The sequence below is a fragment of the Fringilla coelebs genome (assembly GCF_963513975.1).
Source record: "Fringilla coelebs genome assembly, chromosome: 3".
NCBI classification, from domain to species: Eukaryota; Metazoa; Chordata; class Aves; order Passeriformes; family Fringillidae; genus Fringilla; species Fringilla coelebs.
The window spans coordinates 52512505-52529844 of record NC_140030.1 but is presented as its reverse complement, the minus strand read 5'-3'; the positions used below and the strand labels follow the sequence as shown (position 1 = coordinate 52529844).

The window sequence follows — 17340 nt, the reverse complement described above, 5'->3', positions numbered from 1 at the left end:
AAATTCTGTGTTGCATATTAGGATGCTTTTAAAAGTGAAAGCGGTAGCCAGAGATGACACCACATGACAGGGAGTATTTTGTATAAAAAAATATACACCACAATAAACCGGCTTTTTACCTCTGCTTTCATTTTCAGTGTTACAGCAGCTAAAGAGCGAAGTGACTCTAATACAGAGTTTGAGAACACAAAGATTCTGAAGTTTACATTATTTAGTGTGACTTTTAAAAAAGATTACATAAATATCATAAAAAGTATTACAAATTTAACCAAGACTCCTTGGAGATTGTCAATGCATAGAATTGCTTAAAGAAAGAGTTAAACATTCAGGCAATTTTTCTTTTTCAAAACTTTATTAGGTAGACATTACTAGATGACATTGTAAAACCCCTTGTGTGCAAGTGAACGAACTCTACAATGTTTGTCTCCCCACAGTTAATCAAACCCACTGCCCCCCGCCCCCATTTCTGAATATTGATTCTAAGATGGGTGGAGTGCATTCAAATGCTACTTTACATTCTTCCATTTCATCCTGGGGAAGCACTTTTTCAGTCTGTTACTAACAGGGGCTTGGGATGTCAGTGTAAGCGAAAGGAATGCCTTCAAAGGAAACAAAGTACCGTAAGTTTTGTCTTACGAAATTCAGTCTCATACGAACACCAGATTCATTGCAGAGTCTTTTAAAAATTAAACTGCCTACCGTGATTGTATTTAGCAAAGTGAAGCAATACAGAGACATATCTACTACTGAATACTAGTGAGGTAACATTTTGAAAATAAAACTGTTAAAAAATTCACTTACTTTTGAAAGGTCCTGTCCAGCAGGACAAACATTGGCAGAATACCTTCCCTTGTATCCATGCATGTACATGTGCATATACAACCTGTGTCTACTATAGCTTTTTAGAGAACAAGATTTTAGTTATACATTCATCAGGACAAGTTTAAACATCAGACATTACTATGGTAGATTCAACAGAAGACTTCAATGAACCATCTTTCTAGACCTCCTAAATGAAAAGGCACTCTGAAGTGGGTAGGAAGAGGGTAAATAATCCTTACAAAACATTGACATGAACTAAAGCAGCCACACAGGTAGCACACTGAACAGTGATTATTGGTATACATTTAAAATACCAACTTGAAGATGAATGATTTGTAAAATATCGCCCAACACTACTGAATATTTTACCAAGTTATTACAGCATAAAGACCATTGTTGCAATATTAGGCAACAAAAAATATAGTTTTAGATAAAGGCAAGACAAAGATAACGGGGAAATCTTATCAGCATTTTGGTTGTGTGAATGCTGGTTCTAGGACAGAAAAAAAATTCATTTAAGGAAATAACTAGTAAAAATAAACAGTAACTCTTAAGGTTGAAGGAGTATTTTGACATATGGCATCTTCTACTTAATAGATTATAGAAGGATCAAATTTTAAAATTCTGAGATAATGCTGAAATAGAAGTCATTAAGATATGTAATAATTCACTTATAATTTTATTGCAGTATGGCTCTAAGTCAAATTCCCTATCACCAAAACCTTTAGATATGCAAGCTGAATCCTGACTAAACAGTCACAGTAGTGTTCACAGTATGTGAAAACTGTATTACCAATTAGTAACTCCAGGGTGGAAAAAAAGCCCCTCCTACAGTTATGAAAAACTCATGAGTTTCAGGAAAATAAAAGGTTTAAAGGGACACTCATCTTAATTTCTCCTGCTTTCCTTTACAAATTCTCAGTGGAGGAAATTGAACATAATAAAACCATCGTGTGATCATGAATCTATAAAAAAATAAAACCTCCTAAGCATCATTTTTCTTCTTACCCCCCATTAACTCAATTTCCTTCCGATAATTACCTTTTATACTTCAATTTTTTTGGGCAGATAATTGCTACCATAAGCTCATGAAATTCAAGGTAGTTTTAGAAAAGTAGCTTATTCTTGACTTCAATAGTAGATGGACAAAGTGGCATCAATATTAGTAAGAACAGGTCCTTTAGTAAGTTTAGAACCTAAAATTCCACTGTCTTCTGGAAAACGAAGTAAGAAGAAATAAACCCCACAACACCCATTTTGAAGTTATCAGAAGATGGCAAAATGAGTAATAATTTCCAGATCACACCTCCCACCCTGCAGTGAAGGGCTGGGCAGAGATCCCAGAGCTGTGCCACCATCTTGACTGATGGTTTTGTCCACCGAGATATCCACCCCACAGGAGTTACCAACTTGTACTGACAGGATGGGTTAGCTCCAGTTGGATAACACTGGAACGCTCTCAACCTGCTTTAATTCCCAGCCTAGCTGCAGTGCACCTCCATGTGCCAGATCCCTTGGTGCTTCCACCTCCAACAATGAGGGCAAACAAGGCACGAGTGAGTCCCCGAGCTGGCAGGTGCAGCCACAACAGGCTGTGCTCAAGTCTCCTCTTCAACAAGCTGCGTTTCTTTCAGTGGTTGAGAACTCATGGCTTCTTATGTTGGAGGAGCCAGGCTTACTCTACCAACTTAAGATACATTTCTGCAGAAGTCTGAAGGAAGATGGGAGGGATGGGGGCAAAGAGCAAGTTAAAAAAACCTACAAAAATGAGATCACCAGAATTAAAATAAACATGCCAGATTAATGATAGGCTTTTATGATTAATGATAGGCTTTTATGATAGGCTAACTTCTTCCCTAATGTAACATTTGTCAACTTTCTCAGCAAACCAGAACTCATTACTTTAGCTTAATGTAACTGTAGGAGTCCACAGAACAGGAATTCCCACATTGCTTTGCTGAGGGGTATGAACACCTTTCATTTGTTTCACGCAATAAGGCACTTACACATTTATAATCCCTCATTATACAAAACACTAAATACTGGAATTCAAGTGTTGCTTTCATGGGCATTGCCTTCCTCCAGTTTTTACGAGTTACTAGTCAGCCCATAAATATACTACAAAAAGTTCCCATCACTGATGCATCTAGCACGTATACTGCCCAAATGTAGAACTAGAAATTGCTTTTTTCATGAATCCACAGTGTTTGGCCAGCACCCTAATTGTGCCAGAAGCCTGTACACTAAAAAGGGTGTGATTTATTATCTCACTACCCTCACCCCTTGCCATTCAAATTAAACCTATTTTAAAGATAACCCTTCACCCTAAAATACATAAAACAAGAGATGGGGACAAGGGAAGACTTCTCATTGAACTGTCATGGTTAAATTCAGCTTGTACTCCTCGGAGATAATTTTTTCTTTTTTTCAGCACTATTCTCATCTCTACCATAGTGACAAGAACTAACAGAGACCTGAAAATGTTATTTTGTACTCAGATGGTTAGTTATGTAACAAAGATGACTGTGCTGTTAAAGAAACATTTAAAAAATTCAAAATTAAAAGCCCTGAAGAAAAATAGATTTCAGCATCTTGCTTTTAAGTAATGTAAATACATCAAAATTAATATTTTACTTATATCTCAGCAAAGCATTAATGATGCAACTTCTTATGAGATCACATTTTATAGGCGCAATTTGATCATCAGCCATTTTCACAAGTCAGTTTCAAATGATGAGATTTAGAATGAGAAGGAGCACATACAAACAAAGTGTATAAGAATGGAAACATGGTAAACAATTTATTATGAGATGGTAAACAGTGAAATGTAAATCTATCCCTGTCCTTGCAATTTCTGGACACAAAGCAGTAGGATGCAAATTGATATGAAAAACTCTTAAGAGTGCATTTTTTATGCAAAAACATAGTCCATGACTAAAGACTGAATCCATCTGCTCACCCAGAGCTTGCATAAGGCATGAAGATGTTTTTGACTGCATCATAGTTTTACAGGACGGGTTTGAAACACCAGAACAGCTTCTCTGAATTCTGTAAATATATTTCCTTCTAAAAATGAGGTAAATGTGGCATTGTGTTAGTAACATCATGCTTTGTGACAGTAAGTTAAAAATTTCAAAAATACTGTCTTCAGTCTGACAAATTTTCAACAAGGTGAACAGTGAATGGGGTTGGCATGCAATTGTGTTTAAGATATGTGCAAAATTCACATTAATGCTAAACAAATATTTTTACACAATAGGCTTCTCTTCTGCCTTTAATCTATCCAAACACTTCAGATTAATTTTTCATGTTTTGATAAGCCAAATAAGCACCAAAAAAGGTTTTCTTTTGCACAATATGCATATTTTAATAAATGCATCACTATTATAACTATTATGTTATACAGACAGATTTATAAATTAACAGCTGGAATTATGTTTCAAAATGTATGTATTTTTTGCTATGGAGCAATTAAAACTTATTACACATTTTTAACTTTGAATTCAGAGCATGCACTCTAAGATCAGTTTTCATTTCCCTACTTTATGGCATTTCACTATTAGGCCAAGAGAAGAGAAGCATCAGTAATTAATTGCCTAATATGTGCAGTCTGTTCCTTACTGCAGAGAGAACATATGGTTTCTGAACTCTTATGCACAGAACGGTAAGGAAGAATCAGCAAGGAGGCTTCAGTCTGCAAGCAACTGCATTTGTTACAAAAATGTTTTGGAGTGTTAAGTACTCAAGCTGTAACAACAGTGAAAACACTGTCTTTCAATTGAATCAAGGCTCAGCTGGTTTTTTATGTTACAGTAGCAAGATAAACTACAGAATAGATCAGCAACTTAACTTTTTAGATGTTGTGCACCCTCAAGTTTGTGTGTTAAGTCCTAAAAATACTGAACAGCTGCAATTCCATTTCTTATAGTGTGCTGCTATTTGTTACATTGAAGAAAGCAGAATTTGAAGAAATGTTACTTAACACTGTCTTTGGGTGTTGTTTCTAATTTTACTAGTGACTCAAAGCATTAAGGTTTCTTTATTATATTAAAAGCTAGTATCCCCTCTCCTGACAATCTGCTCTAATGAGAATGTTATTTGGAAATTCTTCCCAACTCCTTCCCTCTCCTGTGCTTACTAAACACATTGGCATCATTCTGCAATGAGAGGAGTGGCTCCATAGTAGTTTGCACTTCTGAAGAAGTGAGCCAGGTTTTCCATGGCTATCAACATGCTTCCAGATATTTTTATAAAAGTATTTCTGACCAAATTCCACACTGGCATAAAAATAGTTTTCTCTCGTTTAATGGGGCCATGACTGATGTCAGGAATGAAGCTCACTCACTGCAACCATAAGGCCTAAAAATGAAAAGAAAGTAAGAAATTATTTAATCATTTCCTCATGTAGGATTCTTTCCATCAGCAGAGATCTAATATAGATTATAACAGTAACAGCAATCTGTGGTTCTTATCCACAACATGAACCTGCACAATTAGCATACCAAAAATTATGATGTAAAGTTTGCTCAAGAAACAAAATAAGACTTAATTAAAAAAAAAAAACCCAAAAACTAACAAACCAACCGAGAATGTGCATGGCAATCTGTTTGGCCACTGAATATTAAACAGCTTCTCAAATCTAACTGGCGTAAGAAACCATTCCATCACTGGTGAATTTGTATTCTCTGGGAGAATTACTGCCCCACCTACACACCATTTAACATCACACAAACTGTGACAGTCTTTGGAAGAGCAAAAAGCCTCTTGGCTAAAAAGAATACCTGACGGTGATCCAAAATGCTTTCTAGTTAAAATTGGCAGTAGTCCCTACAAATTAATACTTTTAATAAAGTAAAACTTTGATAATGAATAAATAGGTGTAAATTAACAAAAACCCTTAACACACCAGGAAGAGTTCAGAAGTCAGCATTAGGAGCATCAAAACCAAACAAAATCTTCCCTTACACATTTGCACTGCCTCAAAGGAAGATAATAGATCACTCAAAGTGCACTGTACTTAAATGACACTGAACAGGTAGGAATATGCTGTTTATTACAGAGGTGGTGAGAACTGAAGACTCACTGACTTTTGTACAGACCTAAGCCTGATGGGTGAGCTCAGCACAAAGCTACTTGGAATTGTTTTTCTGCTTCTTGCTTGTACTCCTACTCAGCTTACTACTCTCACTGGCTAATAGACTTACATAAGGAAAAGCACAATTATTTTTAGTCACAAGCTCCTGGATAAACTCTCTACATATACCTAACTATGCTCTGAGATGCCATGGGACAGGAAATGATCAGCTGCTGATACAGCTGAGTAGCCCTGGGACTTGACCCCACTACTGAAATACAACTAAATTCTGCATAGTGAAGAAAGGGAGAGCAGCTCCTGGAGAGTAGTGTGTCCAGCCAGCAATCCCAGCAGGAGCAGGATGGGGAGCACAGAGCCATGGTAAAGGATGGGGAACACACAGCCATGGCACAGCATGGGGAGAGCCCCAGCTCTGACTGCGCGCCTGCACGCAGGACTGAGTGCACAGGCAAATCCAGCCCCAGCAAGCTTGGACCAGAAGGCTAGTGTAGAATAGATTTATGCATTTCCTAGTCTGAACATAGGCACTGATGAGCAATATCTTTGCACAAAGATAAATAATCTTAAATATCAACTGTTGCGAAAGCAAACACAATGACCATGATGATCAGCATACAGTAGTGTGGAATCTGCCTTAGCAGGTTAATATAGCTGCCCAATGAAGCTTTCTGCTAATAAACATGGAGTAGAACAGCCCAGTGGCTTCTTCAGAGTAGTTACAAAAAACACAATACACTTACATAATTTCCTTATAAAGTTCATTCTGTTTCTTTCAAAAGAATAAATTAATGTTTTTAAAACAAATGACATGGCTTCGATGCATATAAAGTTTGCTGTGATGAGTTGCTTAAAAGCTAATGTTTAACCAAATGAAGCTTTGTACTGAGCTACTTCTCATGCTGTAGTAGGTTATATTAAAGAATATTGATAAAAATTGTATTCATGTACTTTTCAAGTGGGACTATTTTTACACAGATGGGAAAAGACTTCCATACCCCTATTCTGCCTGGTTCTTGAACACTTATCCTGCTCTACAGAACAAATTATTGTAATTCCTTGCAATTGCAAAACTATTAACTGCAAAAATAATTGCAATTCCTTTTTTTTCTCTGCAGAAAAAGCACAATCAGACTCATTGATCTTTACAAGGTCAAAGATGTCTCTTTCCATTCTGTATAGAAAATGAAGAACCATTTCCCCTTGATTTAATCTGTTCTGATAAAATCACAATGGCCTAGATGAAATGATAATGTAGGAGCTGAGTTGTATGTTCCTTTTCTCCATCCACAAGGACATACTTTCTGAATAGAAGCACAGATCTATTATCTTCCCTTTTATGTTCTTTATTCTAGTATCTTAGTTTCAGATCTTACTGAAGTCTAGTTAAAAACTGAAAAAGGCAAACATGGCAGAGTGAAAACAGCTACAAAGACTGTAAGAATATCTCTCACATTTATACAGAACCAGGAAAAGAAAGGAAATTAATCCACTGTGTAGTTAAGTACAGATAATCTCAAGTACTAAAATATTCTCAAGTGGAATAGTTTGACACCAAGTTATAGACTGCATTGCAAACCCAAATCTATCTATATATATCTCGCTCTCTGAGGTCTGAAGGTTTTTCTAAATAATACAAAAATATCTTCATTATTTGACATTTAAAGAGAGGAATAAAAATCCCTGAGTAAGCCAAAGACAACTGATATGTATAGCCTCAGAAAACACACTCAAAAGCAAGACCAATTTTAAGGCAGCTTCCAACTTCAGACAGAACACAAATAGAAAACTGATGTGTCTCAGAAGAAAGTAAGTCTAAATAACAGGTGAATTTGCATTGACAATAGGCTTTGAATTTTATTTCTAAACATCATTGCTTCCCTTCTTAATTTGCACATCTTTGAAAGGTACTATTTCTACTGTTAGGATAACAGGGTAAACATGCCCTTAAATTCAAATAGAAATTATTAAATAGTTATTGACTACTATGGTGGGCTTGAAGATTAAAAAAAAACCACATGAAAACAAAACCAGAAGCTGACAGAAAACAAGCATACTAGCCAACTATGGTAAACTGATATTTGTGTTTCCAGATAAACAAAAGTTATCAGCTTCTTCCACTGAGGCTTCAAAGTCAAAGTATCTTGCAACAGTATTATGTTGGTGGGGCAGAACACTATTTGCTTAAAATGACAACTGGATTCAGATTTAACAACAATTTTCAAAGAAAGTGGTACAAAGTACATCCTCTTAAATGATACGTTTTTTGCAAGCCTAAATTTTGAAGTCACTAGACTCTTAAGGACATTTCCCATCTTCCTGCTTCCCCTTTCCCCATATATACACAAACATATATATATATAAATATATGTGTATCTTCAAACACACAAACTGAAAAGAAGTACCTTCACAGTACAAATCCAATCTTATTTTCTTTAAGATTAGCTTGTATTTTTACAGTATGAAGTAGATATTTTTTATTCGGTTCCTTTCTTAATTGTTTCAGTGTTCTGTCTAAACAAATATATTCTAGTTTTTTTAAGTTATATTTGTATGATAGATTTGGATTAAAATTAAAAGTGTAAAAATTCTTAGTAATTGACTCCTTATGCTGAATTACATTGATTTTGTTGCGATGCACTGAGAAAGAGGTTTGGTAGCAAACAGTAGAACTTAGGGAAAAAAGAGCAAAGATAGCTGTTCTCTTCAGAACTGTCATGTGCCAGGAAGAGAAGCACTGGAAGCAGAAAGTAAGAATGAAGTGGTCTCCTAAGAATTTATGATCGCTTCCCTTACCCTGGATTCACAGATTTTCCTCATAAGACATCAGTGGATACTCCAAGACTAATGTAGTAGTAGCCTACTCAAGGGAATAAACAAACAAAATGTGCTATTTAGGCTATAAAATTTCATCAAGTCAATCCTCACAAAGGTAGTGTGTAGCATGTGTATCATATTCCAAGTCAGAATAAAAAGAGCTGGTTTCCAGCTTCCCTGAAGACACATTTCAGGGATATCTTGGACACATTACGCCACTAACACATCTTGTTATCTAAACCCTTCAGATTTTTTCTCTACTGTCAGAATTTAAAAATTAAGTCCTGCTGTAAGAAACCTTGTCACACCCTCTGCCATTAATATTAACAGACTCATAAATAAATTACTGAAGTGAAACCAATCACCACATTCTTAAGTATCACGGCGCTCCAGTACGAAGGGTATTTCCCTCTGAGGCACTGCAGTTTGGCGGTGGCAATGTGCACTCCCCTGGCAGGAGGGCTCAGAAGATAACCAGCTGTCGTGCTCTGGCATGTGATGGGGTTTTGGTATGCTGAACAGAATGCTGTGTGATGGAAGTTATTTACAGAAGTAGTTTTTAATACCAAAAGCAGTATGCTCAGTACACAGTAAGAGTCCAAACACTTCTAAGCATTTCCACCTTAAAGGCCGACACTGAAGTTAAACGAGCACATGTTAGCAGTTAAATGCTTTCTTCACAGGCCAAATCGGTAGTTGAGTTGTGGCTACAATACAGACTTGGATTGTCTGGTTCAGAAACTTAGACTCAAAAAACCCCCTCCAAAGTAATAACTAAAAAAAAAAACAAAACCAAAAAACATTTAAAAAGCAGCAGTCAGGGGGCCCATCTTGTTGAGAGTGCACCAGAGCAAAGAGGCTTTCTGGTCTGCAGTAGTGTTTTCAGCTGAGGGAAGATGGCAGGAGAGCCCCCATCCTTCTTCCAGGGCGGTGGCTTTGATGCTGTAACCAGCACTGTATTGCTCTGTTGCACAAAACACGGATAGCCCTTGCAGGACCAGCTCAGTTCAGGCGAGTAATGTCCGTCCTCACCAGGGCATACCTGTCCGTGACCTTTTCCTCTGCTTTTTACAAAGGCAATAGATAGGAAACACAAATAAACCTGCCAAAAGAAGGAAACATAAAAAAAACCACATCATTAAATGCAATCCTTTGTGCATGTGTTATGTTCTTTAGATGTATGTATTCAGATGGAGCTTTTCATGTCTCAGGAGAATTTAGACCAGGCATTTGGACAAGCAGAAAAAAAAAAAACTCGCCTGCCACAACCAGTGTCTTTGATAATGATTAAAATTACACTTACTCTTTTCTGTTACAACAAATTCCTGCTAACCCTACACTCAACTCTGACAAATTAATTTCTGAATCATACTATTTGGTATATGATAGAAACAAAACTTTCGAAAGCACTCTGGAAGTTCTTAGATCTAAATTCAAAGCTGATGTAACTAAGCTAGTTTTCAATTAGATTCACATGCAATAGAGACAGCATGTTACAGTTTTACTTTTTATTTATTTTTACAAGCATCCTCATCTACTATGAAGCAATACCAAATGTTTATCTTTAATAATATCAAGTGTTTATGCTTGCCTGGACAGGGAACTATTTATTCTTAAGTCTTTTGAGAGAAAGAAAGCTGTAAAAACAAAAATAAATAAATACATCACAATCATTCAGGTGAAAAATAATTTGTCAAATAGTCTGTACTCTTTCAAACCAAATGAGAAGCATCTTCCTCTTTCTCTTGCCACCAGCTGACTGAAATGGCCGAAGATTTTCTTTTCAAATACCACTACAATAACAACCTAGAACAAAAGACTACTACAATCACAGGGTTGTTGTTTTGCTCAATAGCCTTGTAAATGGTGCAGTATGATTTTCAGCTATGTAACTAAAATTATTCTAATAGTGGTTGGCAGCAAATATTGCTCTAATTACCTCAAAACCAAAACTTTTCTATAAATAACCAATGTTTTTGGAGCTGCTCATACTGCTTGCCTTGATCATATCTTATCCAGCCAAGTCTAGGATGAGACTTCTGATTATTGCATTCTGATTATTATTGCAAATATTGTTACTATATTACTGCAAAACCCTCTTGATTTTTAGTAAATAAAAAAGTGGGGTATTTTCCCCCCACCATAGATCATACCAGATTGCAGACCAAAATAAGATTTACTGGCACTAAGAAGCCTTTATTTTTTAAAATTTTGGCATAAAAATGCTATTAAATAGAATAAATATTTAAGATAAGCACCATTCGCTCTCTTCACTGAAGATGGTTGGCCTAAATACAGAAGTAACAGCAATATTCCTTATTTGGCCAGATGTAGTCTAGAAAAGCTGTAACAGTATTTCAGTTATAGGCTGACTGGTTACTTCCGACCTTATTAATAATGTATTTTGGCTTTATTATATCAAAATAAAGGAGCCACACCCCAATACACCTCAGGGCTGGGCATGCACTGCAAATTCTCAGTGGAATAAGCAGTTTGATGAAAAGCCATGAAGCAGCATGATCCCTCAATGACATATTGCTGCCAATATAAAGAGTGGATATGCACTCACATGAGCAAAATTATGCCTTGTTGTCACAGCTAATCTCCTTTCTGTGGGAAAACTCAGCTAAGCCAGGCAAAGAGCAGCTTTGCTAAAATATCTGTCCACGCTAATGCAACCACATTAACAGAGCTTTGATACTGTAATCGAGTTCAGAGTACCAGTTTTTGTGATGGAATACAATTTGGCAGCCTTCGCACTGGATCATGTTTTGAGACTGACTCATCCCAATTTGCTGCTTTGTTGCTGTTGCATCTTCAAGCTGGTGAGCTCTTAGTTCCCTAAAAATCTTGTCATACAAATGACCAAGATTATAAAATTGTGATTCAATGGGGTGATTATAAGGCTGGGTCCAAGTCAGTCAGCACTCCAGGATTATGTTTAAATTACTCTAACTGCTGTAGGTAAACTAGCAAAAAGTTCAAAGACATTTGGAAAGTGAAATAAATGGGAACAAAAATAAGGCTAGTAAGCATAAATTTTAAAACCCAATTTTTTTAGAAAAAATAATGTGCTTAATACTAAAACAGCATCTGTGAAATCTGTACTATGTCTCCATGTCTTTGAGATGTCATATAGAGAAAGTCACTGCATAATCAGGATTAGTTTCATTCACATATGTAACTCTTACCTATTACAACAGCTACGGCTCCCAGTGCTAGTCCCAGAACCAATATTAGGGGCGTAATGAGTAGTTTTCCAGCTGAAATGCAAAATTCATTAAACAGTTCAAAGAAGGTTTTACTTTTTCCTTTCCAACAGTTCATAAATATTTCAATATCAGAAAATATTTTAATCTATTCCTATATTTAAAAAAAAATATTCTTTACCTCAAAAATAGGATTCCTATTTGTCATTTCATCCTACAAATTCAGCCAGGAGCTATCACCATGCAGTCAGTTCCCTGTACACATTTCTCTTTGCCCTCTTCACCCACCACAACTCTCAGAGCACAGCTTATTTCATACATTAACAGCTTGCATTTATTTCTGTTTCCATTCTGAAGTCCCTCAAGCATCGACAGGAACGTGATAGCTATAAAGCTACTATAATTTGGCTTCTCTGGAATCCTACTGCACAGCAACCAGCCTGGAGAGATGCCAAGCAAACTAGCATCTTGGAAAGTTTAGGTTAGCTCAAGGTGATGAGACCATCACCTTTAAATACATTTCTGCTCACTTTAAAAGGTTACAGTGAAGTGCTCATGTACAGCTGTGATTTAGGTTTAAGTCAAACCACAGCCAAGTCTATTTTGGATCTACATTTATAAGGATATGTTGTGGCTCTCACATGAGTAGGGCAGTGATGTTGAGCAGCATACTTGCTAGAGCATAAGACCAAGAACAAATAAAGCATGTTCATGTTCTTTACTTTCTGATGAGCTCGTGATTTGTAGAAGTTCACACAGTGAAGGCAGGGATCTTGCTGAAAAAGTGAATTTGAAACTGAACCAGAACCCAAGCTATCTTCCTTGCACTGCACACTTTCAGTGGATGAATCTCCCTGGCTCTGTTGGCTGAGCAGTTGTCAAAGACATCCCTTAACTGAACTATCTGAAAACACAGGAGAGCAGGCATTTTTACTGATACACCAGCAGTCTGAGCAAGGACTTGACATTCTGCAATTCTCTAAGTTAGGTATGTGTTTGAAAGGTCACCTCTAGAATGGCAGAAAATTTGAGTTTGCTACCTCTCTCTTCCCTCCCTCAAGTCACTCATATCAGATTTCAGTAAGTGGATTACTACATTCAATAATGATGTAAACCTTTCCATAACCTGAGACACTAATTTGAGCAGTCTGAAGGAAAAATGAGATATTTTGGAAATATTTACAGCAGTTAAATGAACTGGTCTTTTTCTTGCTCTGTTTTGATAGCTTTTAAATTTCATGGGAGAGCAGTGGGTGGGAAACACTAATTCCTAGAAGAAAAAAAATTGGCAAATATTTGTATTACTCTAGTTGCTAGGCATCCTTATGGCATACCTTCCTGAGACTCCACTGAACTGTGTTCTATACACACAGAACTTGTCAAGTACATTATTCAAGTGTAGACAGAAGAATGAATGTAATGTGATGGAAAACCTCAAGAAAGGTCCAAAAAAAAAGAGATTAAAAGCATTTTAAAACATCAGAGTCTTCAACAATTTCAAATAAAGTTTGTAAAAGATTAGAGGCTTACAGTATGAACTCCTTACTTCATTAATAGCCATGTAATTAGAATGCTAGAAAATTATGATGTTTGGTACCAAAATTATTAAAAACTTAAATCACTGAGCTGGTGACGAAATATGCAGAAACAGAGTCTGCGGGAAGGGCTAAGCTAGCCTTCAATTGGAATAACTTCTTTTTAGACACAAAGAACAGTTCCTGAGCTAATTCAAGAACATCTTCACTTATATTTGACCAACTCAGAGCTGAAATAAAGCATGAATAGTGTCTTTCCTTCTGCCTGTGAATATGAAGTTATGAGTACTGTGTACTTATCTTTTATAATTTACCTTATAGAATTAAATGACTTCATCATTGTGAGACCATATCTTCCTTTGGTTAGCAACGCATTATTTCTGAAGACTATATTTCAAAACATATACTATTTCTACTTATATCTCTGTCACAGTCAAATCCTTAATATTTCTCTACCTTTGTAAACTAAAATTAACAAGGCCTGAAAATGTTGCCATCAGGAAGAGTGCAAACAGCAGCAATCACTGGCAAAGCAGTGGGTATGTACTATTTGTTCCAACGGTTTTTATCTGCATTCTATAAAACAATTACAAAATGCTCAGTTTTACATGTCAGAATTGAAAACTACTTTATATCCAATTCCAGCTTGATAGACATTGTTTGTCATAGTGCAAAAGATTATGAGGCTCTTTATCATAGAGGGAATCATGACACACCAAGGAATGTCACTGAGACTCAGGCTGTTTGCTGCAGGCACTAAACTGTCCTGTGTCTGTTAGTTCAAAGACTGAGAGCACAGAGAGTAAATGCAATGCCTGTCTCAGAGCTGAGTAAAATCTTGGGCCATTAGCCCATGTGGTCATATCAGCAGTAGGCTATGACAGCCAGTTTGCTGTTGTCCAAAGCTAGTTTTTAAAGGTAACTTCACAAAAAACAATTGAAACAGAACCTTTTTACAATTGCACTCAAATTAATTGCAAAAAATTTCTCTACTGGGCGGCCCAGCATGAAGATGCAGGCATTTGTGGTAATACAACAACTGTATTTGCAGGTGTCTCAGAGGGATTCTTATTTGTGATACAGAGAACCACATTCTTCTGCAAAATAACAAAGTATTTCAGGAAACATGAGGGAATACTTTTCCCTTGCATAACTTTGGGTTTAGTTAGGTTTTAGGGTAAAATATCCACTGTACTGTCATAGGACATTTCTCTAAAAACCATGCTGGCTAAAGAAGGGAAAGAAATGTCAGAGATCACTTCTGCTCTCAGGTTTTCTTCTCCCTGTGATTACTATCACCTTTACATAACAGCTGGTTGATGAAGAAAAGCATGTTTAAAATTATGCTGCCAGAAATCCTTTTCCCTTATTTTTACTGCAGAGCAGTTGGTGAGTGCACACACTTGCTCCTCTACAGAAATCATGCCAGCATGCCAGCCTGCCGTGCGGTGATCTTCTACACACTCCACCCGGTCACATTTTAGGAACAACCCAAAAAAACTTCACATGACTACAAAATCACATTTATTAAAGTATTTCTTCTCCATAGCAATAAAGTAAAAAGTCATACAAAACCCCCACATATCTAGCAACACCTCACCAATCTCCCAGATAGCCAAGATAACATTCCTTTAGTTTCCACTACTTAGCTAACTAGCAGAGGCATTTTTCTACAGGAAATCCACCCTCTGTTTCTCAGTAGATGTTACTAAAATGCCGAGTCTATGCTTTTAATGGCATCTCTGCTACCATCTCTTCTTCTGCTGACTTTCAGAACAGAACCAAAACCCAGGCTTCTGCAGTAACACCTACTGATGATAATGTTCCTCATTTGCCTGATAAAGTATATATATATTTATATTTTCAGTTCTAGCTACTGGAACCTCTCTGAGCCTGGGTGTGATCCCCAACGGGAATTCAACATTTTTGGGTTTTAAATTTGATCTTAAGTGATTAAGACTAGTAAGCTTCAGCTCAGCACATAAAACACAGACAAAACAAAACAAAAAAATCCAGAATCATGACAAAGTAGAATCTAATGGAAAGGCCATTAAAAAATGACATGAAAAGGCCAACAAGTTATTATTATTTACTCAATTTCATGATAACAAAATTAGCCAATGAAATGATCAGGAATCAATAAAAAAACCCCAGGACTTTCTCCACCTGACACATAGTGAAATTCTAGAGCCTCTACCAGAAATGTTGTGGAAGCGAAAATTTAAGAACTGTTAAAATTAGTGAAGGATCCATCCACTGAGGGTTACAAAGCAAAAGTTCAGATACAAACCTTAACTAAGAAAGTGTCTAAAGCAATGATTACTGGAAACAAACAGGGAGTGAGATCTTATTGCTAATTGGCCACTGCTGGGGACAGACTCATTAGGCAGACTTTTATACAAGCCCAATTAACAGCCACAGATCGATTCTATTGAATTCTGTTTTACAAAGAGAGATGATCCTAGCCAATTTCCAGCATTGAAAATGCCATAATCCACAAACTGTATCACAGTTTGGGATTATACCGTCTTCAAAAAGTCAGGAGGCATAACCTTACAGCAATATAACACATTTTTAAAAATCAATGTGAAAACCCACACGCACACTCGTGTGGAAAAGAGTACAAAAGCCTAGACTGGCTTACACATGCAAGTCACAGCCAAAATCTACTGCAAAGGAAGAAGAGCTGTGAGCTCAATTCCCAAATTCAAATCAGATGCAAATTTCTGAAGATTTTAAATTTTTATTTTCATGTATGAGTTCTGTTAGGTCTCTGGAGTATTTTAGTAGTTACTCCTAAAGTGTATCAGATCAATATTCAAATCTAGAGCTGTAGAAATGACAGAGATTTAAGGTCATAAGTACCAATGAAGAATTTTCTGAATTCTTGTCAGTTTGAGTGTTAACAAGCTATCATAAAAATGTGGGCACTTACTACATGTGCTGACAGATTCAGGTACCTCAGTCTATCTTCAGATGATGACCCTTCTTCTGAGAAATCACATCATATGACAGAGTTTTGGAGAGACATTTTTAACAGAAAACCCTTTGTGAAATGTAATCTGAGGCTTTGAGCTTTGCTAATCTTTCTTGGTTTATTAATTAATGCAAACAACAAGTACACTTGCAAATAGGAGATGAAAATAAAAGTATCTTATACCTTATCTATGTGTGATCCTGTAAATATGAGCATACACATATTTACCATGGAGCTTTAATATCCAAGACCAGGCTGAATAGGGCTCTGAGCAACCTGATTTAGCTGAAGATGCCCCTGCTCATTGCAGGTGGCCTTTAAAGGTCCCTCTCAGCCCCAAATATTCTATAATTTTAATAAGGTTACCCATGATTCTGCACGTGAGCAGCACTGACTTGGTAATGTCTCAGAGTACAATCTATTGCTACAGCTCACTAATTACACCAAAATAAAAAGATCTATTTAAAAAAAGCTTACATTGTTTGCCGTTGTGGCTAATACTGAAAGCTCTTCTGAAATCTTACTAAGTGCTTTGAAACAGTTTTTGAAGTTTAAGCCTAAATTTTTAATCAATGTTCATATTCATGTGCCCTAATGCCAGCACTGTCTTTCACGTAGACTAAGTCTTTTGGTGTATTACAACTCATCTCTACAAAATGTTTCAGAGTAGGCACCTCCAATCACCTTCAGTTCTTATCTCCTTTCTAGTTATTTCTGTATCTTTAAAGCACTTCTCTCAAAGTTAGTTACCAAAGCCTTGCAAGCTCCTAAGGTCAAACTAACAGGCTTGGATGACATATTGCCACTTTTTTAAAACAAGCATTCCAGGTTTGCAAATCCCCCACAATGCAGAGCAGCAAGACTGGCATTTTCATTACCAGGTGTACG

The 17340-nt window shown here is 36.5% G+C and overlaps 1 protein-coding gene across 1 annotated transcript in view; it reads right to left on the bottom strand.

Moving 5' to 3' along the window:
- Positions 1–222: 222 nt before the first annotated feature.
- Positions 223–17340, bottom strand: part of RNF217 (ring finger protein 217) — a 64257-nt gene continuing 47139 nt past the window's right edge. Inside the window, exons 5-6 of the mRNA XM_084203349.1 lie at positions 11923–11994; positions 223–9833 (exon numbers count right to left, since the gene is read on the bottom strand). Of these exons, the coding sequence (XP_084059475.1) occupies positions 9760–9833; positions 11923–11994 (146 nt within the window). The 3' untranslated portion in view covers positions 223–9759. The remainder of the gene's footprint in view (positions 9834–11922; positions 11995–17340) is intronic.